At 39.1% G+C, this 26473-nt stretch overlaps 1 protein-coding gene across 1 annotated transcript in view; it reads left to right on the top strand.

Moving 5' to 3' along the window:
- Nucleotides 1-25938, top strand: part of LOC126956139 (uncharacterized) — a 604199-nt gene extending 578261 nt beyond the window's left edge. Inside the window, exon 2 of the mRNA XM_050792988.1 lies at nt 25923-25938. Coding sequence (XP_050648945.1) covers nt 25923-25938 — 16 coding nt within the window. The remainder of the gene's footprint in view (nt 1-25922) is intronic.
- The last annotated feature ends 535 nt before the right edge of the window (nt 25939-26473 follow it).

The raw sequence follows: 26473 nt of genomic DNA, 5'->3' as shown, positions 1-26473 counted from the left end.
TCATAAGTTTGTTCTGTATGATTGCAAAGACAGCTATTTGTACTTATTTGTGCATGAGTAATTCCTCCAGTTTCCTTGGAAGTAAAGCCAAAGGCAGACATTGGCTGCTTCTCTGCACATTTCTATGTGTACAGAGGGATCTATAAATATGAATGCTCCTACTTTCAGAGTTTGAAAATAAAACGACCAAATATTTTTTGAATGGAACTGGTCTTGCTTTTAATTCTTACCAGCTCTTTGGAAAACATGCTAATAAAACCACTGTAACAATCACGTGTTTCTTTGGAAACATCAGTATAATTAGCCCTTTCAAGAAGAGAACAAAACTGTATTGGAAACCTCAATTTGAAATACAGTGAAGCCAAATACCTAATTACAGTGATGCAGTCTTTTTTCTTTTCCTTTGATTTCCTGGCAAAACATTATTTTATGCCTTTGTTCCCCTTCAATGGCCATAATAGTCTTGGCATAAACCTTGCAGGTAGGTGGGGAAATCTCCTGAGTGTTTCTTGTTCTGTTGGAGGATATTCTTGGAAATAACCAAACAAGTAGTCTGTTTAGAGGGCTACCCCTGGAAAGACAGGAGGAGTCTTTTCTCAGCCACACTCCTGACAAACATTTCTGTTTCTTCTCCCCTCCCATCCCCAGGAGGCTCAGTACCCTTGAATCTTTCCTTCCTCATTTGCAATCCCTTCCTGCACAAGGAAAGGATTACTCTCAATTTACACAGTAGGGTGGGCTTTCAGAGTAAAGGAAGATCTTTGAGGGCCCTGGGATGGCTTATGGAGAAGCCTCCTTTGAAGATTTAAACTGGAAACCTTACTTCCTCCAGGAGCGTTTGGCTCCTAAGCATTGTATATGGAATGAAATGTTTTGTCCGTTAGTGAAAGGAATTTCTCTATAAGCAGGATGGGAAAATATTCGTGTTTTGGGAGTCCTTCCCTGGGGGAAGGGAAACTGGAAGAATAAATAACATAAGCATAATAAATACAGCTGGTGAAAGCTGAGATTTCCAAGTGACTGCTCCAGTGCTCTAACTGTAGCCCTTGAGGTTAGAAGTTAAAACACCTCACTTTGCACCTGACTTAATGACTATCCTGAGGGAAGAATTGTTCTGGTTGATAGGATTAGGTCTCTCTTTACTTCTTGATTGTGCCTGAAGCATGGAAGGAGCTGAACAATGAGGATCTCAAAAACTCCAGTGCCATTTCACCATCATAATACCTAAAACACATCTGATTCTATTGGTATTTTGATTTTCAGCCATTACCATAGCTTCCTAATGAAAGCTAACATTACAAATTAGGGATGTTAAAGAGGAAAGGTAAGTTAGTGGGAACATTTGCACTTGAATTTGATTTATAGGAAACCACGCCTTTGGTGTTTTCTTTATTATTTTTTCAAATATGTGAATGAGTTGCAAAATTTTAAATGAAAACTATGTTTGAAACATGTCTGGAGACACAGGGTACCATCACTAGTAATTATCTTTTCTCTGGAAATGATTTGAAAACTTATCAATAAGCCTTTCCCAACTTGTAGCTTTCTGAGGCACTTAGGATGAAATCTGGAATTATTTACCGTAGTTTATCAGGACTTCAGCACCTGACACTGCTTAACTCTTTAGGCTCTTCTTTGTTCTCGTATTCTACTTTCTTTGAACTTTTTCTAGACCTGGAGTCCACCCTACTTTCTCTTGCTTCTAAGAGCCTGTATGCATTTCCTTAGCCTGGGATACTCTTTACCCCACTGTTCATCTGATAAACTCTTTAGCTTCAAATTTCGACTTAAACACCGTATACTTTTCTAGACCACAGAAGAGATTGATTTTCTTTTTATTTATGCTCTTAATACTCTGTCCAACTTTTGAAACCCTCTTTCCCCACCCCATCAAATTTGTTGATTTTTTTTTCAATATCTTTGTCACTAGAGTGTAAGCTTCCTGAGGACAAGCATTGTATTTTTGTCTCATTCAGCACTATTAGCACTAGCCTCAGCACATAATAGTCACTCAATAAATATTTCATGAATAAATGCATGCCTGTAAAACTTCCCATAAGAAGCCTCAGTCTCTTTCTCTCTCTCTTTCTGGCTCGCTGTCTCTTTCTCTCTCTTGTCTATTAAGGGACAAGAAAAGAGTGAGCAAATCTAACATTAAAAACTGTGGTGTAATTTTCAATGTAAATAGTTCAAAATAGGCTTTTTTTTTTTTTTTTTCTAAAGCAAGACCTTAAGATTCTTCTTGACTGTTCACCATGCTTCTTGGTAGTTACTTCCAAGACCGTTAAGTGTGAAACTAGCAAAAAAATATTCCAAGAATGGGTTTTGGCTCACAATGGTTCTTTTCTCTGATCTATGTTGGGAACACTAATCTTACCTCTGGGTCTAGAGAGAATGGACCAGAAGTTTTGACCAATCTGACAGTGAAGGTTAGATTGGCAAAGAATTAGCAAAGACTAAGCAAAGAATTCTTAGTCTCCTTGAGTTGATCATAATGACTCCAAACAGCCACAAGATATAGAATGTAGGTGAATTAAACATTAGTAAACCTTACCTCAAATTCCTAGGCTATGAAAAGGCTGCCAATGAGTGTTTAAGTCCTTCACATAGGGCTTGCTAGGCTGGGGTCTACATTCTGACCTTATCTGAACAGCTCACTCTCTAACCCTATGGAAAAGGCCTAACTTCCTTTGCTTTTGCAGGACAAGTAGGCAATTCAATTGCAAAAGGTCCAGCTTACTCTTGATTTAACCTAATTGCTCTCTCAATCTTTGCCACTTACTCTTAGCTCCACAAGAACTTTCCATTATTAATGCAGCTTGATTTGGGATCACTAAATTGTTTAAATTGTAATCAGCTTTAAAAATTATTTTATCAACATTTTAGCTTCTTTAATGTTTGTAAAGCATGCAAGTCCTGAGTCTATACATAGCCTTAAATCTCCATAGGTGGTGATCACACTGAATCAAATGACATTTATAAAGGGAAAGTCACACCTTTGAAAATTTACATAGGAAATAATACTTTGATTAAATTAAGGATAAGCATTTAAATCATTTTCTTGAACATTTTCTTCCAAAATTTTATGAAAATAGAAACTCTCTTTTCATTCTTACACCCTACCCCTTCTTTTCCATCCAAGCTTACCCTGGTATTAATAAGGTGACATCTGGAAACAATTTATGATAACTTCATCGTCTTTGCAGCATTTCTGGAACTTGCTCAGAGAAGTTAGAATCTTTCCAGTCTAAGAAAATATACTTTCAGGCAAACATTATCAGTAAAATATTTCTGAGGAATAAAACTCATTTACATACCATTGAATGTTGAACATACATTTCTTATTCCCTCATATTTCCCTGAATTGGTTCTAGTCATTAAGGGTCAAAACAATATCTCCAAGGAAAACTCAGAAAGAGCAGAGGGTCTACCGACAATATGAGACTTCTGATTGAATGAGCTGTCACCTGTATCCCGCATAGTTTCTTAATCCTGAGCATTGATCAAGTATTGACTGTAGGCCAGATGCTATGCTAGGTTTTGGAAGGCTGCACTGTGTATAAGACACAGTGCTTGCCCCAGGAGCTCTTTGCAATGTCTACTAAAAGCATTTAGAGTAATCTCTGTGTGAGTGCAAGTCATGGATATATAAAATGAGGTCACCTATGGCAGGAATCTGAGAGTTTCTTATGCCACTACCTCCCTGTGCTATTGTAAAGCACATAATAGCATTTTAGAGATGAGGAAAATTTTGGTGTATGATTGGAAACACAAAGATGAAGAATATCTTAAAGTGGGTGCACAAAGTTGGCACAGCTTGTTTGGTCTTTGCTTCAAGTCTCCTGCTGTTTCAGCTTCAGTGCTGATTCTCCTTGAACTAGCTCATGTTACCACAGTGTTATCTGGGTTATTACTTTCCCTCTATATTCCCATTTTAATAGTGACAGGGAAAGGATCAAGTGTAGTCAAAATGCAGGGACATTTCCTTAGCCTAAGAAGGCCTATTTAGAATAGAAGGTTAAAATATTAAAGAAGTAGGAAAGCTTTTTTTTTTTTGATTTATGAAAAATTCAAGTTGTGCAAGGCCTTCTGGGAATTGAACATTTGTGTAAGTTTGGCAATGCCTGGATTTATTTATTTATACCCTGCCTATTCTATAAGTGGTTTCAAGCAGACTGAAATGAAGCATGAAATACCCCAAAATCACATGTGTTAAGGTGGGATAAAATAAATAAAAACAGAGGCAAACACAAAGTGGTTTTGGAATAAGCCTAAAGACACCTACTATAAAGATACCTACTAACACATATCTATAAAAGGTAAACCAGAATTGTGTCTATGATTCCCGACATCAAGTTAGCACAGAATAAATGACAGTTGCCTTTGAAAAAAACTTCCATATAATTACCATTTCTTTCTGACTTATTGAATTGAGTTGTGTGGCTTGGTCTTCCTCAGGGGTAACTAAGTTGACAGGTTATTTTCTGTTTTCTGTCAAACTGTTCAAGTGATTGCATAATCCTTGGGCAGCAGCTTGTTCTTTATAACTGTGGCATCTGGCAGAGTGCCTAGCACATACTGGGTGCTGAATAAACACTGGTTGATTGACTGGCTCAGTAAGTGAGGGAATTAAAAAATGTGAATCAGGGTGATCTGCCAAATTGGGACAGGGGTTCAACTTTCCTGAACTGATCCTGTTTCTTGGGATGCTGCTATGAAGTGTCTGAAGTTTTGAATAACTGCTACAAGGAGAATCAGCAAAAAAGAAAGTTAGCAATGGACTTAATTATGTGTGTGTGTGCGCGCGCACGCGCGTGTGTGTGCATGTGTGTGTGTGAAAGAGATAAATCAATTCTATAAATTGTTTGTTCCAAGGTAAGTTGTAGCCCATGTAGTGAAATCCGTATTGAACAGGGAGTGTCTTTAGCTACACTCCAGGACAGTGGAAAGTCTTGAGAATTCACCCTATCATCTCTCTAGTTGCATCAGAATGTTCAGTTTGGCCCTATCAGATCAGTAGATGCTTGGGTACCATCTCACTCTTTGTCTCCTGGACCATAGGAGATATTCAAAGGTTATTACTCAGCAGCTATACAAAGTAAGGAATAGAATTGCTTCCTAAATCCTGCCATGTAGCAGTGAGTATTGTGTGTCTTTGTGTCTATGTAAGCTGGCCTCCTGGGGAGGAGGAAGCGTGAGCTGGAGTGCCAGGAATCAAGGGGTAATAATGATGGTCGTGGTGTGTTTGTGTGTGAAATAGTATGAACTTCCACTTTTTTTTTTTTTTTCCTGAGACAGCGTCTCGCTCTGTCGTCCAGGTTGGAGTGCAGTGGTGCTATCTCGGCTCACTGCAAGCTCCGCCTCCTGAATTCACACCATTCTCCTGCCTCAGCCTCCCGAGTAGCTGGGACTACAGGAGCCCACCACCACGCCCGGCTATTTTTTTGTATTTTTAGTAGAGACGAGGTTTCACCTTGTTAGCCAGGATGGTCTCCATCTCCTGACCTCGTGATCTGCCCGCGTCCACCTCCCAAAGTGCTGGGATTACAGGCGTGAGCCACGGCACCCGGCCGAACTTCCACTTTTGATTGCCCCTGATTTTCCCCATAACATTTCAAAAGCAAACACTTACTCAGTTCTTGTCTCCACAACTGAACTTATTTCAAAACTTTGTCTGGTTTGTTGAGTGATTCATATTTCTCCCATTAACATAAGTTTAATATTTGCAACCCTATTCCCTTGACTTATGCTAAGAAAAATTCGTTTCCTTGCTGCCCCGAGTTCCAGTTCAAATATTCCTCCATTAACTGACAAAGAAGAGCTACTTCTTGTTCATTATAACATTGCTCTTGACTATACGGGACAATGTAAATTTTTTTATCCCACCGTTTTTGTCAAAGTATATAGTTCACAAGATTATTTTGATAAGCATGTAACTTCTTTTGTCTCTGGAAACGTGGATGTGATCAGGTTCAATCCTATGTGTGCATCTGTGGATCTGAAGACTGAGAACTCTGTCTCTGTGCAGATGACTTTACTTCACCTAGACAGCGTTTTTTTACATAATCTGGTCCAATTGTGAGTCCTTTTCTGCTTTCACGATGGCGTACTCTAGGATGCTTCTGACTGCCCTTCGCTGAGACTGTGTTCTGAATAGATAAAGAAAATAGGGCCACATGTTAGCAGCTTTACTGAATCTAGATGGCTGCTATATTTGTATTTGTTTTTACCATTCTTTGAACATTTTGTATCTTTAAAGTTTTTCACAATAAAAAAATTGGGAAAAGGTTGTGTACTCTCAGGAGAAATGAAATATCAATGGGGAAAAAAAAAGAAATATCAATGGGAAGAACACGGGGGATGGGGGGGAATGGGACTTCTTTAGGTTTCAGTCTGTGTCCAAATATTAGATGTTGTATAGCTGAAATGTTGGTGGGTGATTCAACCTTTACTTCTGAAACTGATACTAGAGAGACTTAGTGAAACTCTGCAAATGCTCCAGGGAGTGACAGTGGGGAGTGGGTAAGCTTTTTTCATCAAAACTTTTCCTATGCTTTATCTAACCTGGGGTCCCAGGTAGGGTGCCTGTGGTAACTGTTTTTTGTCAGGAATAGAAATCAGTCATTGAAAAGTTTCCACCAAAGAGAGGATGAGTGTCTCTGCTTATTCCAGAGTGAACAGAAGGCATACCATGTGACTCTTCTGTCACCACTTTACTGAATTTGGACAAAATATGACAACATTTCCCTAGGAAAAAAAAGTGACAGAGGAATCCTAAAAAACATCCGTTTCTTCTCAGATCTCAAAAAGAATATAAAGAAGGATAATATATGGCTACTAGGCCCCTTCAAAAGAAACAGAGAAAAGGTGCCATTAAGAGGGCAAAAGACTGTAGAAAGGGCATTCTGGGCCCAGGAGACAAATGCTATTTATTTCATAATTTTGATGTTTTAGGGAAGCAAGAAGTCATTATTTAATACATGTTTAATACATATTGTAAACTACGGGTTGGCAAACTTATGGTCAGTGGGTCAAATCCAACTTGCTGTCTATTTTTGTATGATCCATGGACTCAGAATGGCTTCTGCATTTTTAAATGTAAAAAAAAAAAAAAAAAGATTCCATGAGAACAGTTGTTCAAGAGTTGAGGACATTGCATCTTGGCTTGCAACATCTCAAATATTTACTATCTGTCCCTTTGCAGAAAAATTTTGCCAACTCCTGTTATAAACTATACTAAATACTACAGGTGCACAATCACATTTAATCTTCACAGCACCCCTTGGACATAGGCACATTACTTTCCCCAATTTACAAATGAGGGGATCTTGGCTCAGTTGACTTAAGTAACTAACCCAACACCAGACAACAAGCATATGGCCAAGTTGAGATTGGAACCTGGGTATGTTAGTCAGGATTCTCCAGAGAAACAGAACTGATAGGATGTTTATATAGAGAGATTTATTTTAAGGAATTGGCTTGCATAATTATGGAGGCTGTCAAGTCCAAAATCTGCAGGGTGAGCCAGGAGGCAGCAGACTCAGGGAGAACTGATGATGTAGTTCAAGTCCATAGGCTGTCTGCTGCAGAACTCCCTGTTGCTCCAGAGAGGTCATCCTTTCTGTTCTATTCAGGCCTTTAACTGATTGATGAAGTATACCGACATTATAGAGGGCAGTCTGCTTTACTCAAAGTCCACCGATTTAAGGGTAAATCTCATCCAAACATACCTTCACAGAAACATGCAGAACAATGTTTGAACAAATATCTGGGCACCGTGGCCCAGGCAAGTTGACACACAAAATTAACCATCACACTGGGTTTGAGCAAGAACATTTGTTTATCTCTATTCTAGACAACTCTCTAATGATCTTTTGTTATTGTCTCTAAGAAAAGATTGTCTTTTAAAACTGGGAATGCCTACCACCTTTCCTCATATGCCCTTAGTGCAGTAAGTTTTGATTTGGAATATCTAGAAAAGTTACTCATCACAGAACTGTGCGTCAGGAGAATCAAGTGGGCTAGTCCTTTTCCCTGTGTCTGATGACTCTGTGAACACCTTTTCCATGTAGAAAACAAAATACAAAAGCAGTTGACCCTTGAGTAACACAAGTTTGAACTGTGAGGGTTCAAACTCCTCCTATATGCAGATTTTTCTCAATAAATATATTAGAATGCATTTTGGAAATTTGCAATAATCTGAAAAAATTCACAGATGAACCGCAGCCTGGAAATATTTAAAAAAAAAAAAAAAGAAGGAAAGGTTTAATATGCCATGAATCCATCAAATATGTGTAGATACTAGTCTGTTTTATCATTTAGTGCTATAAAATATACAGGAATATATGACAAAATGTTAAAATTTATTAAAACTTAGGTACACAAACAAAGACTATACAGGTACTATTTACAACTGAGAGAAATGTAAACAAATGCAAAGACCTTTATGATGATCCACTTTCACTTAGTGAATAGTAAATGTATTTTCTGTTTCTTATGATTTTCTTAACATTTTCTTTCTCTAGCTTACATAGTTGTAATAACACAGTATATAATACATATAACAAAAAATACATGCTAATCAACTGTATGTTATTGGTAACGCTTCTCATCAACAGCAGGCTATTGTAGTTAAGTTTTTGGGGAGTCAAAATTTTTACTCAGATTGTTGAGTATGTGAGAAGTAGGCTCACCTAGCCCCCACAGTGTTCACAGGTCAGCGGTATAACCTTGGAGCAACATTTAGGAACGTCCAAGAATGTAGAAAGACTTCTGATACTCTTATGCTTGTCTAGTTTCTCTTGATAGAAACTTTTGGAGAGGCATATTAATGTTTTTATTTAGACTGTGACTAAGCGGCATTCTTGGAGTCCAGCATATTTTAATTTTTAGCCTTAAGTAGATAGAGGTAGATTAAGTAAATAAAGTAAATAAAGGTAGATTTCAAATATAAATTAAAGTAAAATATTTATAGGAATCAATTGGCAATTAATATGTACTAATTACTTTTTAAAATATAAAATGTATATAAACATGGTATTTGAATATCTCTTACTAAAGAAGGCCTTATGGAGCTAATTTATGATAAATAAAATTTTGTTTGTTTATTTTGATCTTCTTTTTCTTTTTTTAAAATTACTCTTAAGTTCTGGGATACATGTGCAGAACGTGCAGGTATCTTACATAGATATACATGTGCCATGGTGGTTTGCTTCAACCTTCAACCCATCATCTACATTAAGTATTTCTCCTAATGCTATCCCTCCCCTTGCCCCCTACCCCCTGACAGGACTCAGTGTGTGATGTTCCCCACCTTGTGCCCATATGTTCTCATTGTTCAACTCCCTCTTATGGGTGAGAACATGTGGTGTTTGGTTTTCTGTTCCTGTGTTAGTTTGCTGAGAATGATGGTTTCCAGCTTCATCCATGTCACTGCAAAGGCATTTAGGTTGGTTCCAAGTCTTTGCTATCATGAATAGTGCTGTAATAAACATACGTGTGCATGTGTCTTTATAGTAGAATGATTTATAATCCTTTGGGCATATACCCAGTAATGGGATTGCTGGGTCAAATGGTATTTCTAGTTCTAGATCCTTGAGGAATCACCACACCATCTTGCACAGTGGTTCGACTAATTTACACTCCCACCAACAGTGTAAAAACATTCCTAATTCTCCACATCCTCTCAGCATCAGTTATTTCCTGGCTTTTTAATGATCGCCATTCTAACTGGCATGAGATGGTATCTCATTGTGGTTTTGATTTGCATTTCTCTAATGACCAGTGATGATGAGCTTTTTTTCATATGTTTGTTGGCTGCATAAATGTCTTCTTTTGAGAAGTATCTGTTCATATCCTTTGCCCACTTTTTGATGGGATTGTTTGTTTTTTTCTTGTAAATTCGTTTAAGTTCCCTGTAGATTCTGGATATTAGCCTTTTGTCAGACGGGTAGATTGCAAAAATTTTCCCTAATTAGTTTAATTAGATTCCATTTGTCAATTTTGGCTTTTGTTGCAATTGCTTTTGGTGTTTCAGTGGTGAAGTCTTTGCCCATGCCTATGTCCCGAATGGTATTGCCTAGGTTTTCTTCTAGGGTTTTTATTGCCTGAGGTCTTACATTTAAGTCTTGAATCCATCTTGAGTTAACTTGTATAAGGTGTAAGGAGGGGGTCTAGTTTCAGTTTTCTGCATGTGCCTAGCCAGTTTTCCCAGCACCATTTGTTAAGTAGGAAATCCTTTCCCTATTGCTTGTTTTTGTCAGGTCTGTCAAAGATCAGATAGCTGTAGATGTGTGGTGTTATTTCTGAGGCCTCTGTTCTCTTCCATGGGTGTATATATCTGTTTTGGCACCGGTATCAAGCTGTTTTGGTTACTGTAGGCTTGTAGTGTAGTTTGAAGTCAGGTAGTGTGATGCCTCCAGCTTTGTTCTTTTTGCTTAGAATTGTCTTGGCTATGTGGGCTCTTTTACCACCATTTATTAAATAGGGAATCCTTTCCCCATTGCTTGTTTTTGTCATGTTTGTCAAAGATCAGATGGTTGTAGATGTGTGTGGTTATTTCTGAGGTCTCTGTTTCGTTCCATTGGTTTATATATCTGTCTTGGTACCAGTACCATGCTATTTTCACTACTGTCGCCTTGTAGTATACTTTGAAGTCACATAGCATGATGCCTCCAGCTTTGTTCTTTTTGCTTAGAATTGTCCTGGCTATATGAGATCTTTTTGGTTCCATATGAAATTTAAAGTAATTTTTTCTAATTCTGTGAAAAGAGTTAATGGTAGCTTGATGGGAATAGCATTGAATCTTTAAATTACTTTGGGCAGTATGGCCATTTTCACAATATTGATTCTTCCTATCCATGAGCATGGAGTGTTTTTCCATTCATTAGTGTCCTGTCTTATTCCCTTGAGTAGTGGTTTGTAGTTCTCTTTGAAGATTTCCTTCACATCCCTTGTAAGCTGTACTCTTAGGTATTATATTCTCTTTGTAGCAATTGTGAATAGGAGTTCAGTCACGATTTAGCTGTCTGTCTTTTATTGGTGTATAGGAATGCCTGTGATTTTTGCACATTGATTTTGTATCATGAGACTTTGCTAAAGTTGCTTATCAGCTTAAGGAGTTTTGGGGCTGAGACAATGGATTTTTCTATATATAGAATCATGTCATCTGCAAACAGAGATAATTTGACCTCTTCTCTTCCTATTTGAATACCTTTGTTTTTTCTCTTGCTGGATTGCCTGGCCAGAACTTCCAATACCATGTTAAATGGGAGTGGTGAGAAAGGGCATCCTTGTCTTGTGCTGGTTTTCAAAGGGAATGCTTCCAGCTTTTGCCTATTCACTATGGTATTGGCTGTTGGTTTGTCATAAATAGCTCTTAATATTTTGAGATACGTTCCACTAATACCTAGTTTATTGAGTGTTTTTAGCATGAAGGGGTGTTGAATTTGATTGAAGGCCTTTTTTCCATCTATTGAGATGGTTTTTGTCATTGGTTTTTGTCATTGGTTCTGCTTATGTGATGGGTTACATTTATTGATTTGCTTATGTTGAACCAGCCTTCCATCCCAGAGATGAAGCTCACTTGATCTTGGTGGATAAGCTTTTTAATTTACTGCTGGATTCAGTTTGCCTGTATTTTGTTGAAGATTTTTGCATCGATGTTCATCAGGGATATTGGCCTGAAATTTTCTTTTTTGTGTGGGTCTCTGCCAGGTTTTGTTATCAGGATGATGCTGGCCTCATAAAACAAGTTAGGGAGGAGTCTTTCTTTTTTTTATTGCTTGGAATCGTTTTAGAAGGAATGGTACCAGCTCCTCTTTGTACCTCTGGTAGAATTTGGCTCTGAATCTCTCTGGTTCTGGGCTTTTTTTGGTTGGTAGGCTATTCATTACTACCTCAATTTCAGTCTTGTTTTTGGTCTATTCAGGGATTTGACTTCTTCCTGGTTTAGTCTTAGGAGGGTGTATGTGTCCAGGAATTTATCCATTGCTCCTAGGTTTTCTAGTTGATTTGTGTAGAGGTGTTTATAGCATTCTCTGATGGTAGTTTGTATTTCTGTGGGATCACTGGTGATATCCCCTTTATCATTTTTTAATTGCATCTATTTGATCTTTTCTCTTTTCTTCTTTATTAATCTGGCTAATAGTTTATTTTGTTAATCTTTTTTAAAAAAAACCATCTCCTGTATTCATTGACTTTTTTGAAGGGTTTTTCATGTCTCTGTCTCCTTCAGTTCTGCTCTGATCTTATTTGTCTTCTGCTAGCTTTTGAATTTGTTTGCTCTTCTTTTTTCTAGTTCTTTTAATTATGATGTTAGGGTGTCAATTTTAGATCTTTCCTGCTTTCTCCTGTGGGCATTTAGTGCTATAAATTTCCCCCCAAAACACTGCTTTAGCTGTGTCCCAGAGATTCTGGTACATCGTGTCTTTGTTCTCATTGGTTTCAAATAACTTATTTATTTCTGCCTTAATTTTGTTATTTACCCAGTAGTCATTCAGGAGGAGGTTGTTCAGTTTCTATGTAGTTGTATGGTTTTGAGTGAGTTTCTTAATCCTGAGTTCTAATTTGATTGCACTGTGGTCCTAGAGACTGTTATGATTTTCATTCTTTTGCATTTGCTGGGAGTGTTTTACTTCCAATTATGTGGTCAATTTTAGAATAAGTGTGATGTGGTGCTGAGAAGAATGTATATTCTGTTGATTTGGGGTGGAGAGCTCTGTAGGTGTCTATTAGGTCCACTTGGTCCTGAGCTGAGTTCAAGTCCTAAATATCCTTGTTAATTTTCTGCCTTGTTGATCTGTCTAATATTGGCATTGGGGTGTTAACATCTCCCGCTATTATTGTGTATGAGTCTCAGTCTCTTTATAGGTCTCTTAGAACTTGCTTTATGATTCTGGGTGCTCCTGTATTGGGTGCATATATATTTAGGATAGTTAGCTCTTATTGTTGTATTGATCCCTTTACTATTATGTAATGCCCTTCTTTGTTTTTTGTTGTTGTTGATTTAAAGTCTGTTTTATCAGAGACTAGGATTGCAACCCTTGCTTTTTTTTGTGCTTTCCATTTGCTTGTAAAACCTTCCTCCATCCCTTTATTTTGAGCCTATGTGTGTCTTTGCATATGAGATAGGTCTCCTGAATACAGCACACCGTTGGGTCTTGACTCTTTATCCAATTTGCCAGTCTGTGTCTTTTAGTTGAGTCATTTAGCCCATTTACATTTAAGGTTAATACTGTTATGCGTAAATTTTATCCTATTATTATGATGCTAGCTGGTTATTTTGCCCATTAGTTGACGCAGTTTCTTCATAGTGTTGATGGTCTTTACATTTTGATGTGTTTTTTCAGTGGCTAGTACTGGTTTTTCCTTTCCATATTTAATGCTTCCTTCAGGAGCCCTTGTAAGGCAGGCCTGGTGGTGACAAAATCCCTCAGCATTTGCTGGTCTGTAAAGGATTTTATTTCTCTTTCACTTATTAAGCTTAGCTTGGCTGGATATGAAATTCCAGGTTGAAAAATTTTTTCTTTAAGAAAGTTGAATGTTGGCCCCCACTGTCTTCTGGCTTGTAGGGTTTCTGTAGAGGGAGCCACTGTTAGTCTGATGGGCTTCCCTTTGTGGATACCCCGACCTTTCTCTCTGCTGCCCTTAACATTTTTTTCTTCCATTTCAAGTTTGGTGAATCTGACGATTATGTGTTTTGGGGTTGCTCTTCTTGAGAAGTATTGTTGTAGTGTTCTCTGTATTTTCTTAATTTGCATGTTGGACTGTCTTGCTAGGTTGAGGAAGTTCTCCTGGATAATATCCTGAAGTGTGTTTTCCAACTTGGTTCCATTCTCCCCAACACTTTCAGGTACACTAATCAAACGTAGTTTTGGTCTGTTCACATAGTCCTGTATTTCTTGCAGGCTTTGTTCATTCCTTTTCATTCTTTTTTCTCTAATCTTGTCTTCACACATTATTTCATTAAGTTGATTTTAAATCTCTGATATCATTTCTTTCGCTTGATCAATTTGGCTATTGATACTTGTGTATGCTTCATGAAATTCTAGTTCTGTGTTTTTCAGCTTCATCAGGTCATTTATGTTCTTCTCTATACTGGTTATTCTAGTTAGCAGTTCCTGTAACCTTTTATGAAGGTTCTTAGCTTCCTTGCACTGGATTAGAACATGCCCTTTAGCTCAGAGGAGTTTGTTATTACCCACCTTCTGAAGCTTACTTCTCTCAATTCATCATACTCATTCTCTGTCCAGTTTAGTTCCCTGGTTGATGAGGAACTATGATGCTTTGGAGGAGAAGAGGCATTCTGGATCTTGGAATTTTCAGCCTTTTTGCGCTAGCTTTTCCTCATCTTCATGGATTTGTCTACCTTTGGTATTTGATGTTGGTGACCTTCGGATGGGGTTTTTGAGTGGTCACCCTTTTTGTTGATGTTGATGCTATTGCTTTGCGTTTGTTAGTTTTCCTTCTAACATTCAGGGTCCTCTTCTGCAGGTCTGCTGCAGTTTGCTGGAGGTCCACTCCAGACCTTGTTTGCCTGGGTATCACCAGCAGAGGCTGCAGAACAGCAAAGATTGCTGCCTGTTCCTTCCTCTGGAAGTTTCGTCCCAGAGGGGCACTCACCAGATGCCAGTCAGAGCATTCTTGTATGAGGCATCTGTTGAACCCTGCTTGGAGGTGTCTCCCCCTCAGGAGGCACAGGGGCCAGGGACCCACTTGAGGAGGCAGTCTGTTCCTTAGCAGTGCTCGAGCACTGTGCTGGGAGACCCACTGCTCTCTTCAATGCTGGCAGGAAGGAACATTTAAGTCTGCTGAAACTGTACCCACAGCTGCCCCTTCCCCCAGGTGCTCTGTCCCAGGGAGATGGGAGTTTTATCTATGAGTCCCTGACTGGGGCTGCTGCCTTTCTTTCAGAGATGCCCTGCCCAGAGAGGAGGAATCTAGAGAGGCAGTCTGGTTACAGTGGCTTTGCTGTGCTGTGATGGTCAGAACTGCTGCTCTGCCCAGTCAGAACTTCCCAGTGGCTTTGTTTGCAACATGAGGGGAAACTGCCTACTGAAGCCTCAGTAATGGTGGCCGCCCCTCCCCCTACTAAGCTGGAGTGGCCCAGATCAACTTCAGACTGCTGTGCTGGCAGTAAGAATTTCAAGCCAGTGGATCTTAGCTTGTTGGGCTCCATGGGGGTGGGATCTGCTGAGCAAGATCACTCAGCTCCCTGACTTCAGACCCCTTTCCAGAGGAGTGAACAGTTCTGTCTCACTGGTGTTCCAGGCATCACTGGGGTCCAAAAATAAAAACAACAACAACAACAAAACAAAACAAAAAACTCCTGCAGCTAGCTTGGTGTCTGCCCAAAGGACTGCCCAGCTTTGTGCTTGAAACCCAGGGCCCTGGTGGTATAGGCACCCAAGGGAATCTCCTGGTCGGCAGGTTGTGAAGATTGTGGGAAAAGTGTAGTATCTGGGCCAGAGTGCACTGTTCCTCACAGCACAGTCTCTCATGGCTTCCCTTGGCTAGGGGAGGGATTTCCCCTTTCACTTCCTGGGTGAGGCAATGCCCCACCCTGCTTCTGCTTGCCCTCCGTGGGCTGTACCCACTGTCTACCCAGTCCCAAGGAGATGAGTCAGGTACATCAGTTGGAAATGCAGAAATCAGCTGCCTTCTGGGTTGGACCTGCTGGGAGCTGCAGACCGGAGCTGTTCCTATTCATCCACCTTGCCTGGGAAATTATATTATAATTAAATTTTTTATATAGGCTGCTAAAAGCCTGCTCTGCAGCTGGAAGGAATTTCCCATAATACCTTATTTTACCTTCCTTTCCTACCTTTGTGTTGCAGATGAAGGGATAGACCAGATAATTGACATTTCTTGCTCAAGTTAATGCAGCATGGTGATGACACAGGATGAGAGCTCTGCTGATTTTCAGCCCAGGAGTTTTCCCTTTGATCAAACCACAGCCTGACTACTGTGTCTTTGTTTCACTTTGGTCAAGTGATAAGGTCATCTTAGAGCCAAATAAAATAAGGAATTGATTGAGGTGATATTGAAAATGTGAGGCTCTGTGTAATTGTGTTTGGAAAATTTGAGCAGTGGTAATATATCATTATTTTAATTTGCCTGGTGATGTATCTGTTCACCCATAAGGTGTATCTTTCTTGATTTTGATATGATTTACTACTGCTGGTGATCATTTTGATTCAATAGCTTATGTATTTACAGAAATTCAGGAACAGGTGTTTCTGATTCAGCAATGTCTCCCGCATCTAATTTGGTATGCAAGTTAGTAGGTTGTGTATCATATTTATAGGAACTCCATTACATTCATAATGGGGTGAATATTTTCCCTGGGCCAAATCTTAAAGTTTATCAGGGAAATTACTATGTATTCAGAGCCATGTACAGGAAAGTTTGTAATTCCGTATTTAATTTTCTTGTTTTTCTTCTTCTTTCTGAATCATCTCGTTGTTTGAGAAGGAAAGCATTGAATAGCTTTTTCTTTCTAAATCCCCAGCTTCGTTTCCAGCATCCCAGTGGTGGGAGGTAACAATTTAGGTGTCAGTAAGAGATGTGAAGTGAAAATCTTCCTGTTACCTCACGGGAGGGGCCTGATAGGACACTGGGTGGGGCCCGCAGAATGCAGCTGGATGTTGGATAAAGGGCTAGTTCAGTCTCTGGGTGTCTGCAGACCTTTTTCTTGCTGTAGGGCTGTGAATAAGATGCTAAAATATATTACCTCAGGGAGCTGAATCAAGGCTTTAACTTGATTTAAGCCCACGACACCTGAAAATATTTTCATCCTCTTCACTTGGGGCTGGATTTGAACAGCTGACTTCGAGGTGAAGTGTTCTACAGGCCAAACCCAATCCCTAGAGTCAGTCAAACTGCTTCCTTATACATCTTCTGTTGTGCTGGGTTGGGAGAAGAATTGTTAAATGTTCCTGAGGAAAAACATAATGTTGGCATCGATGGTGATATTGATGTGTTGTCATTTGACTAGAGTTCTTTTATTTTAGTAAAATAAAGAGTGAAAATTAGCTTGTATAACATAAACTCAAAACAAAAAGGTAGGCCATGATCTATTAAAAGAGGGGAGAGTTTGATTATATATTTCCGCACAAAAGAAGCAGATGCATCTTTTTGAAGATGCTTGCCGGCACCACTATTCATAAATGTGTGTGCAACAGATAGTCTAATTGCCTCATTTATAGTAGTAGGACATACTGATTTCCTTTCACATTATTTACCCATCCATTGAGTTTTGGAGTAGACAGGGAGAATGCATTTCAATCCTGAGGGCTGCTTGTTTTAAACATTGCCTCTGTCTCCATGACAAGTGTTTTATTGTCACTTCTGACTAGATTCCTATTTTAGTTGTCAGTTGTCTGTCTTTTCAGGGTTTGTGAGTTTCAGTGAAGGTTCTGTGAATATTTTTTAAACCCTTCAGTTATCATGACTCTTCAAAAATCAGCTACTGTATTCTGTATTCCTTCATGAGTGAAGAAGATAAACTGGAAACTATTCTGTGGCTTATTCCTGTGCATCATTCTGCAATCATTTACCTCTGTGTAGCGTTTCCCTTTCATGCAATATGAACCCACAGGATTGTTACAGTCTCTCGATTAGGTAGGTAAGACTGACTTTCATTCACTCATTTATTTATTCATGCATATATTTATTGAGCACTGATGTGTCAGGCATTAGGCTTGGTTCCAGGTATACAAAACATCAGTCCTTGTGTTCTAGAAGCTTCTAGAAGTTCTCTTCTAGTGGGAAAAAAAATCTAATGTGGATGGTCTCTGACTTATGATAGTTTGACTTAAGATTTTTTGACTTTATGATGGTGCAAAAGTGATACTCATTCAGTAGAAACTGTACTTTGAGTACTCATACAACCATTTTGTCTTTCACTTTCAGTATAGTATTCAGTAAATTATATGAGATATTTAACACTTTTCTCATAAAATAGGCTTTACATTAGATGATTTTGCCCAACTGTAAGCAAATGTAGGTGTTTTGAGCACATTTAAAGCAAGCTAGGATAAGCTCTGATGTTCAGTAGGTTAGGCTGATTAAATGCATTTTGACGTGATATTTTCAACTTGCAGCGGGTTTATGAGGATGTGATCCCATTGTAAGTTGAGGAGCATCTGTACTATAATGTAAGTGACTCAGTCTGTTTGTGCTGCTATAACAAAATATCTTAAACTGTGTCATTTATAAACAATAGAAATTTATTTTCACAGTTCTGGATGCTGGGAAGTCCAAGATCAAGGTGCCAGCAGATTCAGTGTCTGGTGAGGGTTTGCTCTCTGCTTCCAAGGTGGGCCTTAGCCTTGCTATTGGGAGGAACAGGAAGAGGGGCAAGATCTTGTCTCTACATGGCAGAAGACAAGGAAGAGACAAGCAAGCTCCTTCAATCATATATATATCATATATATATAAAGTATATATTTTATATATACATATAAAGTTTATATATATAAAGTATACACACACACACACACACACACGCACATACACTTTAAGTTCTGGGATACATACACAGAACGTGCAGGTTTGTTACATAGGTATACAAGTGCCATGGTGGTTTGCTGCACCCATCAACCCATCATCTACATTAGGTATTTTTCCTAAAGCTATCTCTCCCCTAGCCACCCACCCCCCGACAGACCCCAGTGTGTGATGTTCCCCTCCCTGTGTCCATATGTTCTCATTGTTCAACTCCCACTTATGAATGAGAACATGCTGTGTTTGGTTTTCTGTTCAATCATTTTTATAAGGGCACTAATTCCATTCAGGACAGAACCCTCAGGACCTAATCACCTCCCAAAGGCCCCACTTCTTAGTACTATCACATTGGAGATGAAGTTCCAGCAAAGGAATTCTGGGAGGACACCAACACTCAGATCAAAGCAGTAAGTATGTTGAAAGTGTGGATAGAGAAGGAGGGAAGGATTATTAAAGTCAGCATGAGGAACAGAAAAAGGTTTCACCAAGAAGCCAGAATTTAGGGTAAAATGTGAAAAGAAAAATGTTTTCCAGGTTGAGTGAGGATATCAAAGTAGGGGAAGAGGAATACTATTGCCATTGCTTTATAGATAAAGAAACCAAGGTCAACGAGTCCACAAAGCTGCCACACGTAAATGCAAGTGCTTGAACTGAGATATGTTCATGCTGTTTTTGTTACACCCCACTATACCAATCAGCAACTCATTAGATTGATTTTTCAAATTTTCTTTAATACATTCTATAAGAGCAAGAGTAGTGTATTCATTCCTTCATCTTAAGTATGAAAAGGCATTGAAGTCTTAAGGAGTGAAAGTGCAGTTTGTATTTGTGATTTTTATTTTGCATATTATTTTTCTAAACTATAAATAAAATATTATAAAGTATTAGCCTTACAAAATGAGCATACCTATGATCAAGAAATAGAACACAAACTCCTTCACAGCCTCCCTCATGTCAATGCATAGTAATTTTAGTTCCAACAAATTAACTACTATTCTAGTATCTTCTACCTCAATAAATTAGTTTAACATGTTTTTAGAGCTTTATAAAAATGGAATCATATAATATGCATTCTCTTGTATTGGGCTTCTTGTTCTCAAAATTATTCACCCAAGTCATAGCATGTAGCAGTAGTCTGATGTTCCTCATTGTTCTATAATATTCCGTTGTAGGAATATAGCACAACTTAACTTATATATTCTATTATCTATGAAGCTTAGGTTGTTTCCACTAGGGGTCTATGATGAATCATTCTTGTAAGACAATTTGTGCAGGTCTCTGGTGCACATATATGCACATGCTTTTGGGTATACCTCTAGAAGTAGAATTTAGAGTTTATAGAATATGAATATATTCAGCTTTAGTAATTACTGCCACATGGTTTTCAATCCAGGCCAATTACTCAGTGTCTGTTATTATAAATACTATTTTCTTTGTGTCTTGTTTAATCAATCTTTTCTTGTTCCAAGGTCATGAATATATTCTCCTATATATTCTTCTAGAATTATTTTTCTTTTATCTTTCAAATAGAGGTCTATAATCTATCTGAAATGAATTTTTGTATACGACGAATAGTGCGGTGAAAATGCACTTTTTTCCCCCATATGGATGCTCAATTGATCTGGTGCTCTTTATTGAAAAGGTCATCCTTTCCCCATTGTAGTGGAGCTTTTATCAAATTTCAGGAGGCACCATGTAAGTATGAGTATAATTATGAATTTTCTACTCTCTTTCATTGGTTTCTAATTGTCTATTCAGATGACAAAACAATGCTCCCTTAACTGCTGAAACTTTATTATGTCTTAATATTTGGTGCTATAAAACCTCTTATTTGGTTATTCTTCTTCAGGATAGTTTTTCCTATTCTTGGCCCTTGCCATTTCCATAGAAAAGCTGTAATTTTATTTGGAATTGTACTGAATCAGAAAAAGGAAGCTTTAGAATAATAACTATTCCAGTCCATAAATGAGATATATCTCTCCATGTATTTAGCTATTCTTAAATTTCTCTATGTCTTTTATTCTTTTGTGTAGAGGTCTTATATATCTTTAATTTATTCCTGGACATTTGAATATTTTTTATGCTATTGTAAAACCTCTGATTAAAAAATTACTTCCTAATTATATGCACTATTGTATATATATTCTTTATTGATTTAAATACTGAGTTTATATCCAGAAACATTGTTAGATTTATTTATTAATTTGTTAATTGTAGTTTAAGAATTTTTCAGTGCTCATAATTATATATTCTGTGAATAAGAGCAGTTGATTTCTTTGCTTACTTTCCAAGATATTTTATTTGTATTTATATATTTTATTTATTTGTATTTTCTATTGTACTACCTAGGACCTCCAGTATAATTTAAAGGGTCAATAATAACTGATATCCTTGTTTTGTTCTTGAGCTTGGGCAAAGTGAAAGCTTTTAATATGTCACCATTAAACTCCTATTAAATTCCTATTAAACATGATATTTGCTATAGAAGTTTTCCATAGCCTATAATCAGATTAAAGATATGCTATTCTATTCCAGTTTGCTAAAAGTAGTATATCTACAAGGTAGATAAATCACCCCTCCTCCTTTTAGGAGGAGCAGATAAAAGTTGGCAATAATTTCTGGAAATGTTATTTCAATATAGCTCCCTCCTGGACAGTGGCACATGGGAAAACAGTGAATTTTTCTACAAAAAAAGTAGAAGAAAAGATGAGAGGGATGGACAGAGAGATTTCTGCTCTTTCTTTTTCTTTCCTGGGTTCCCTTTCTCTTACCATCAACTTTTTTTCCTTAATTTCCACTGTAGATTGCAGCTCACGTGTGCCCTTGACATATTGAATAGAGAAGCATTCTTGTAGCCATTTCATAGTCTGTTTTAGCTAAGAAACCACTTTTAATTTGTAGTGTGTGATCGGTGACCAGCTCAGCCAATGCTGTTTCATGAGCCACTGTGGCAGATGCCTGTTGATCTCACATCCAAGGGAACAAGGAAAGCTCTGATACTTCACAGCTCCCCTCTGGAACATTCTGTCCCAACCCCTCACATTTTCAAGTAACAGCTGTGCTGTTGGAGTCTCAGTGATTAACAATGTATCAAACCATTCCCCTGGAACTCTCCAGAACTACCTCTCATGGGGCACCTGATGGATCTCTACTTCACAGATGGCTTATCAGTTCATCAAGTTATTACTTGCTCTTCTGTCTCCATTTCTCCTGTGTATATTTTAGGGAAAAAAATCTCCAGGTCCTTTGATAGGTGTTTCATCTTTGTTAACACAGCACTTGGTAATGAATCTTTATAATATTAGCTGCGTGCTGAACTAGCCCTATCCCTGGATTCATTTTGAGACTCTATAACTCCACATTTGCTTTCTTAGGAAAGCTCAAGATTATTTATTTTCTTGGTGGAAATCCTTGGCATATTTCTGCCTAGAGGAAGAGCAAAATCAATATGTCCTACAGTTTTATTAAGTTTCTTTAAGAACAGGATATCTGATCTGTTGGCTGGAGTTGTTTAATCACCATCCTGTACAAAGTCATCTTTGAATGGTGGCTTCCCCACATGTTTTGCAGTTGTCATTGGTACTGGAATGCTATTTCATTTCTTAACCCTATTTAAAGAATAATTGTTTCTCTTAGCCACATATCAATATCTTTTGGTATAACCCCAAACCAGCCAAAGTTAAAGAGTATTTTCTTATTCAGTCTTTTGTTTTTTTAACCTGCCACATACTATGGTTTAATTTTTCTTCTGTTTTTTCCTACAGGCCTAATTGTGGCAATCTTTTCTATCTGCCATTTAGCCCATACCAGTTTGCAATAAAAGTCATGTAAGATTTCATGGCATGTATCCAATGTCACCATAGTGAAAACTATGTATACAAGTTTTGGGACAAACTGAAACACGCGACATCAAATTTCCGTGATCTACTGGGGAAAATCATTCAGCAGTTTGGACAAACCCTTCCACATTAGGCGGACTCTCAGTGCTGCCTGGAATCATTCTCCATGCAGCTAGTCAGCTGCTTCTCTCTTTTATCTCAATAGCTCTTCTCAACTTTGTCTAACACCCTCTTCAAATCCCTTCCTCTGCCATATCCTCTCTTACTCTCAGGATACGATCATACCTTCAAATTGACTGAGAAAACAAACAAACAAAAATAATAACTTCCTCATGCCTACAACCTCAAACCACTTACAAAATGTGTTTCCATCAGGACCCAGGATTTCACAGTCTTTTCTATTTTCCATAAAAGATTGTCCCTCTTGCTGCCAAAGTCTAATCCATCCATCCAACTACTTGCATTGTAATGTGTCCTCTGACTTGACAGAGGCCTTGGACCATTAGCCATCGATTTTCCTTTCTCTATGTTTTGTTTGATCCCTTCTACATACAACATGTTTTTAGAAAAATTTCCTCTGATGCCCCATCACCCTTTAGCTACTGTTCTGTATCTCTTTCTCTTTGCAGCCATGCTTCTTGGGAAGACTTGTCTATTCTTATACTATCTTCCTTCCTCATTTGCCATTTACTGTTCAACTGATAATACTTTGCCTTCTGTCCCCCGAAAAGCAATGAAATTATTTCCAACAATTAACTTTATATTACTAAATAGAGTGGATATATACAGTTTTTCTTTAGTTATTTAACACTGATAACAACTTCCTCCTTTCTAAAACTGCTCTTTTGAGTTTCACAGAGGTTTTCTTAGCTAGATTTTCTGCTCTGTCTCTGGACAGTTCTCTCAGTATCTTTCACTGGCTCCTTTTCTTGTGATCTCTTTAAAATGACAATTCTCCTAGTTTCTTCCCAAGGGTGGGTACATTTTTCTACACTGGCTTCTACAATCACTTACATTTGCATGACTGTTAACTCTACAAATACAGCTCATTCCTTTCTGAGAATTTCACCCTCGTTTTCACTCAGCAATCTCTTAGTCACCAGAACTCAACATGTCCTAAACTAGTCTCATTATACTTGGCCCTACTCAGACTACTTTGGTGTTTATGGTAAGGAATAGCACACTGGGGCCCAGAAGGTGTTATTAGCCATAATTTTTCCCTTTTAGTCAGTATATCTTTATATTGTTTTATCTCATAAACATAGCATAAATCTCTTCATTCTCATTGTCATTGCCTTATTTCACCTAATTGCATGTGCAGCTCTCTACTTAGTATTTTTTATCCTTCAGTTTGACGTCACCAAACTGAATGCACTCACCATTACTGAAATGATTCTTCTAAAATGTGAACACATGTTAATTTTCAAAAAATGTACCAATTGATTTGATGCAAGTGTAATAAAAAGTATGACTTTTAAAAATGAATTGGACAAGGTGACTCTGAAGTAGGTATAGAATAGCAAAGAGCTCAGAGCAACCAAAGTATTTACGAAGAAGAAGAAGAGGGTCACTGGCTGCTATGACAGCATACCTGAGAGTGGGTAATTTATAATGAAAAGAAGTTTATTTATCTCTTAGTTATGCAGGCTGGGAAGTTCAAGGAGCATGGCCACAGCATCTTCTTGGCAAGCAGGCACTGATCCATTTCCAAGACAGCTAATTTAGTCTTGAGAGTGAGAACTCACTACTGCTAGAAGACACAGGTCATTTCTGAGGGATCCACACCATGACCAGAACACTTCCCGTTAGGCCCCACCTCCCAACACTGCCACACTGGGGATGAACATGAGCTGATTTCAACATGACTTTTGGTGGGGACAAATCATATCCAAACCATAACATGAGCCCTAAGAAGACTTACCTTACTGATACCAAGGTTTATTTAAAGCCATAACTGAGGCTCTGTATGGCCTCAGGGACAGTTAAAACAACCAATGACACATAATAGAAAATCCAGGAATAGACCTGTTCATAAATGAAATTATGATCTTTGACAGAAGTGGTCTATTTTTTAGGTGCAATGAAGAAACCAGAAATCATTCAGTATTTTAAGTAGGAGGAATTTAAAACAGGAAGATATGCACAAATTATTGAAGGGCTGGAAGGGCAAATATATGGGAAAAGAAGGTGCCATTAGCTGTATGATCCACTGCCACAGCCATCTGTAGAGGTTATTCAGAGGTCAGCACACTGTCGGACATGCCTGCTGAGGTCACAGCATCCCCAAACTGCAGCCCCAAGACTGTGACTACCATATATGTAAAACCTCACACCTACCCAGGTCTGTATTTCCTCTGCAATTATTGCTGGGAGTGAATTATTTCTACCTCCCTACTGTCTTCCAAATTTGTGTAAGTGCATTTTTTTTTTTGACAGCACTGTATCTTAAACCTTATAGGCAAAGAAGTTTGGAAAATTCAGCTCCTGGGTTTCTAGCTCTTGTGATACAAAGGAGACCAAGAAGGGAATATCAATGGGTCCCAGGGGCCACAGAAAACATGTGGCACAGGGGTGTTAAAGATCAATGAAGAAAGGAAGAATTGTTCAATAAACAGTGCTGGGACAACTGAGCATTCATTCAAAAACCTAAAATTGAATTCCTGTCTTATGCTGTACACTAGAGTCAACTTAAACAGATAAGGACTTTTGCTAAAAGGAAAACTTTAGGAAGAAAATATAGAAAAATATTGTTCTAGTTTTGGAATAAGGAAGATTTTATTAAAACAAGGTAACAGGAGAGGGGCCAAGATGGCTGACTAGAAGCAGCTGGTGTGCCCTGCTGTCATGGAGAGAAGGAAGAGTGGGGAGTAAACACTAGCTCTTCAACTAGATCATCCAGCTGGTTACATTGGGATTCATCAAGGAAGCAACATGACCCACGGAGAATGGAGAAGAGTGAAACAGGAAAACTGCCCACTTGGGAGTGGCATGGGGTCAAGGGAGGTCTCCCAAGGCAGGGAAATGGTGAGTGAGAGTCCCTGGGCACCCACATTTCTGCCATGGACCTTTGTAACCCTGGGCTCAGGAGATCACCTGTGTTGTCTCTGACCCCCTCCCCCCTCCACCACTGGGGCCTCCAGTCTGACACAAAAGCTACGCAGTCTGGGCAGACCTGCTGCAGAGACACACACAAAGTCCCAGGGGGCTTGGATCCCCAGGCACCCCAGGACCAGCAGCTACAGCTCTGGCAATGGGAGAGGCTGGGCTCCCTTGCACACACCCAGGATAGGGGCAAAATCTACGGGGCTGAGCAGTGGAAGGATCGTAGGCTTTGTCTTCACTGTACTTCACTGAACAAGGCCCATTGGCCTGGGACCCTGGTGTGGCCACCACAACACCATCTGGGCTCTCTGGCCAGCAGCATCTCTGCACTTCCCTGGGATGTAGTTCCTAGAGGTAGCAGGTATACCACCATTTTTGCTGCTCTGGTTCATCATATGGAGAGGAGCCCAGCTTCTCTTCCCTGTAAGTCCCTACCATCCAACTTCTCACTGGCTTGAGACCACAGAGCAGCTGCCCCGCCCCTGGCTGAGCACACCCACTGGTAGTGGCTCTGGGTTTCCCAGGGGTGGAGCTCCCAGGGACAAGTGACGGCCTCTCTGCCACTGCCACTGCAGCAGTTCTGCCCTTGCTGCTCTTGGACTGGGGAAAGAACACAGAGCCTGAAGTCTTCATTTGCACTTCCAGTATGTCACAGTCGCCACGTGAAGAGGAGCCCAGTCTCTCTTCCCTGTGAGTCCTTGACCCCCCACTATTCACCAAGCAAAGTTCCCAGCTTGTGCCAGCAGCACAGCCACCCCACACACCCTCCGCCGAACATTTCCATTAGTAGTGCTGTGTTCCTGTGAGGTGGAGCTCCCAGAGGCAACTGAAAGCCCCTCTGCCACTGCCAGTGCAGTGGTACCCGCCTTGTGGCCCTCGGACTGGGGAAAGAACAAAGACCCTGAGCACTTTATCCACACCTCCAGCAAGCCACAGATGCCCTAAGGAGAAGAGGTCAGTGGGTCTTCCCTGTGAACCCCCACCCTGCCTGCTTGTCAACAGGTAGGGCTCCCTAGCTTGGCCCA

Source organism: Macaca thibetana, chromosome 6 (assembly GCF_024542745.1).
Source record: "Macaca thibetana thibetana isolate TM-01 chromosome 6, ASM2454274v1, whole genome shotgun sequence".
In the NCBI taxonomy this organism is placed as follows: domain Eukaryota; kingdom Metazoa; phylum Chordata; class Mammalia; order Primates; family Cercopithecidae; genus Macaca; species Macaca thibetana.
The sequence above is the reverse complement of the archived record's forward strand: the minus strand, read 5'-3'. Positions and strand labels throughout refer to the sequence as shown.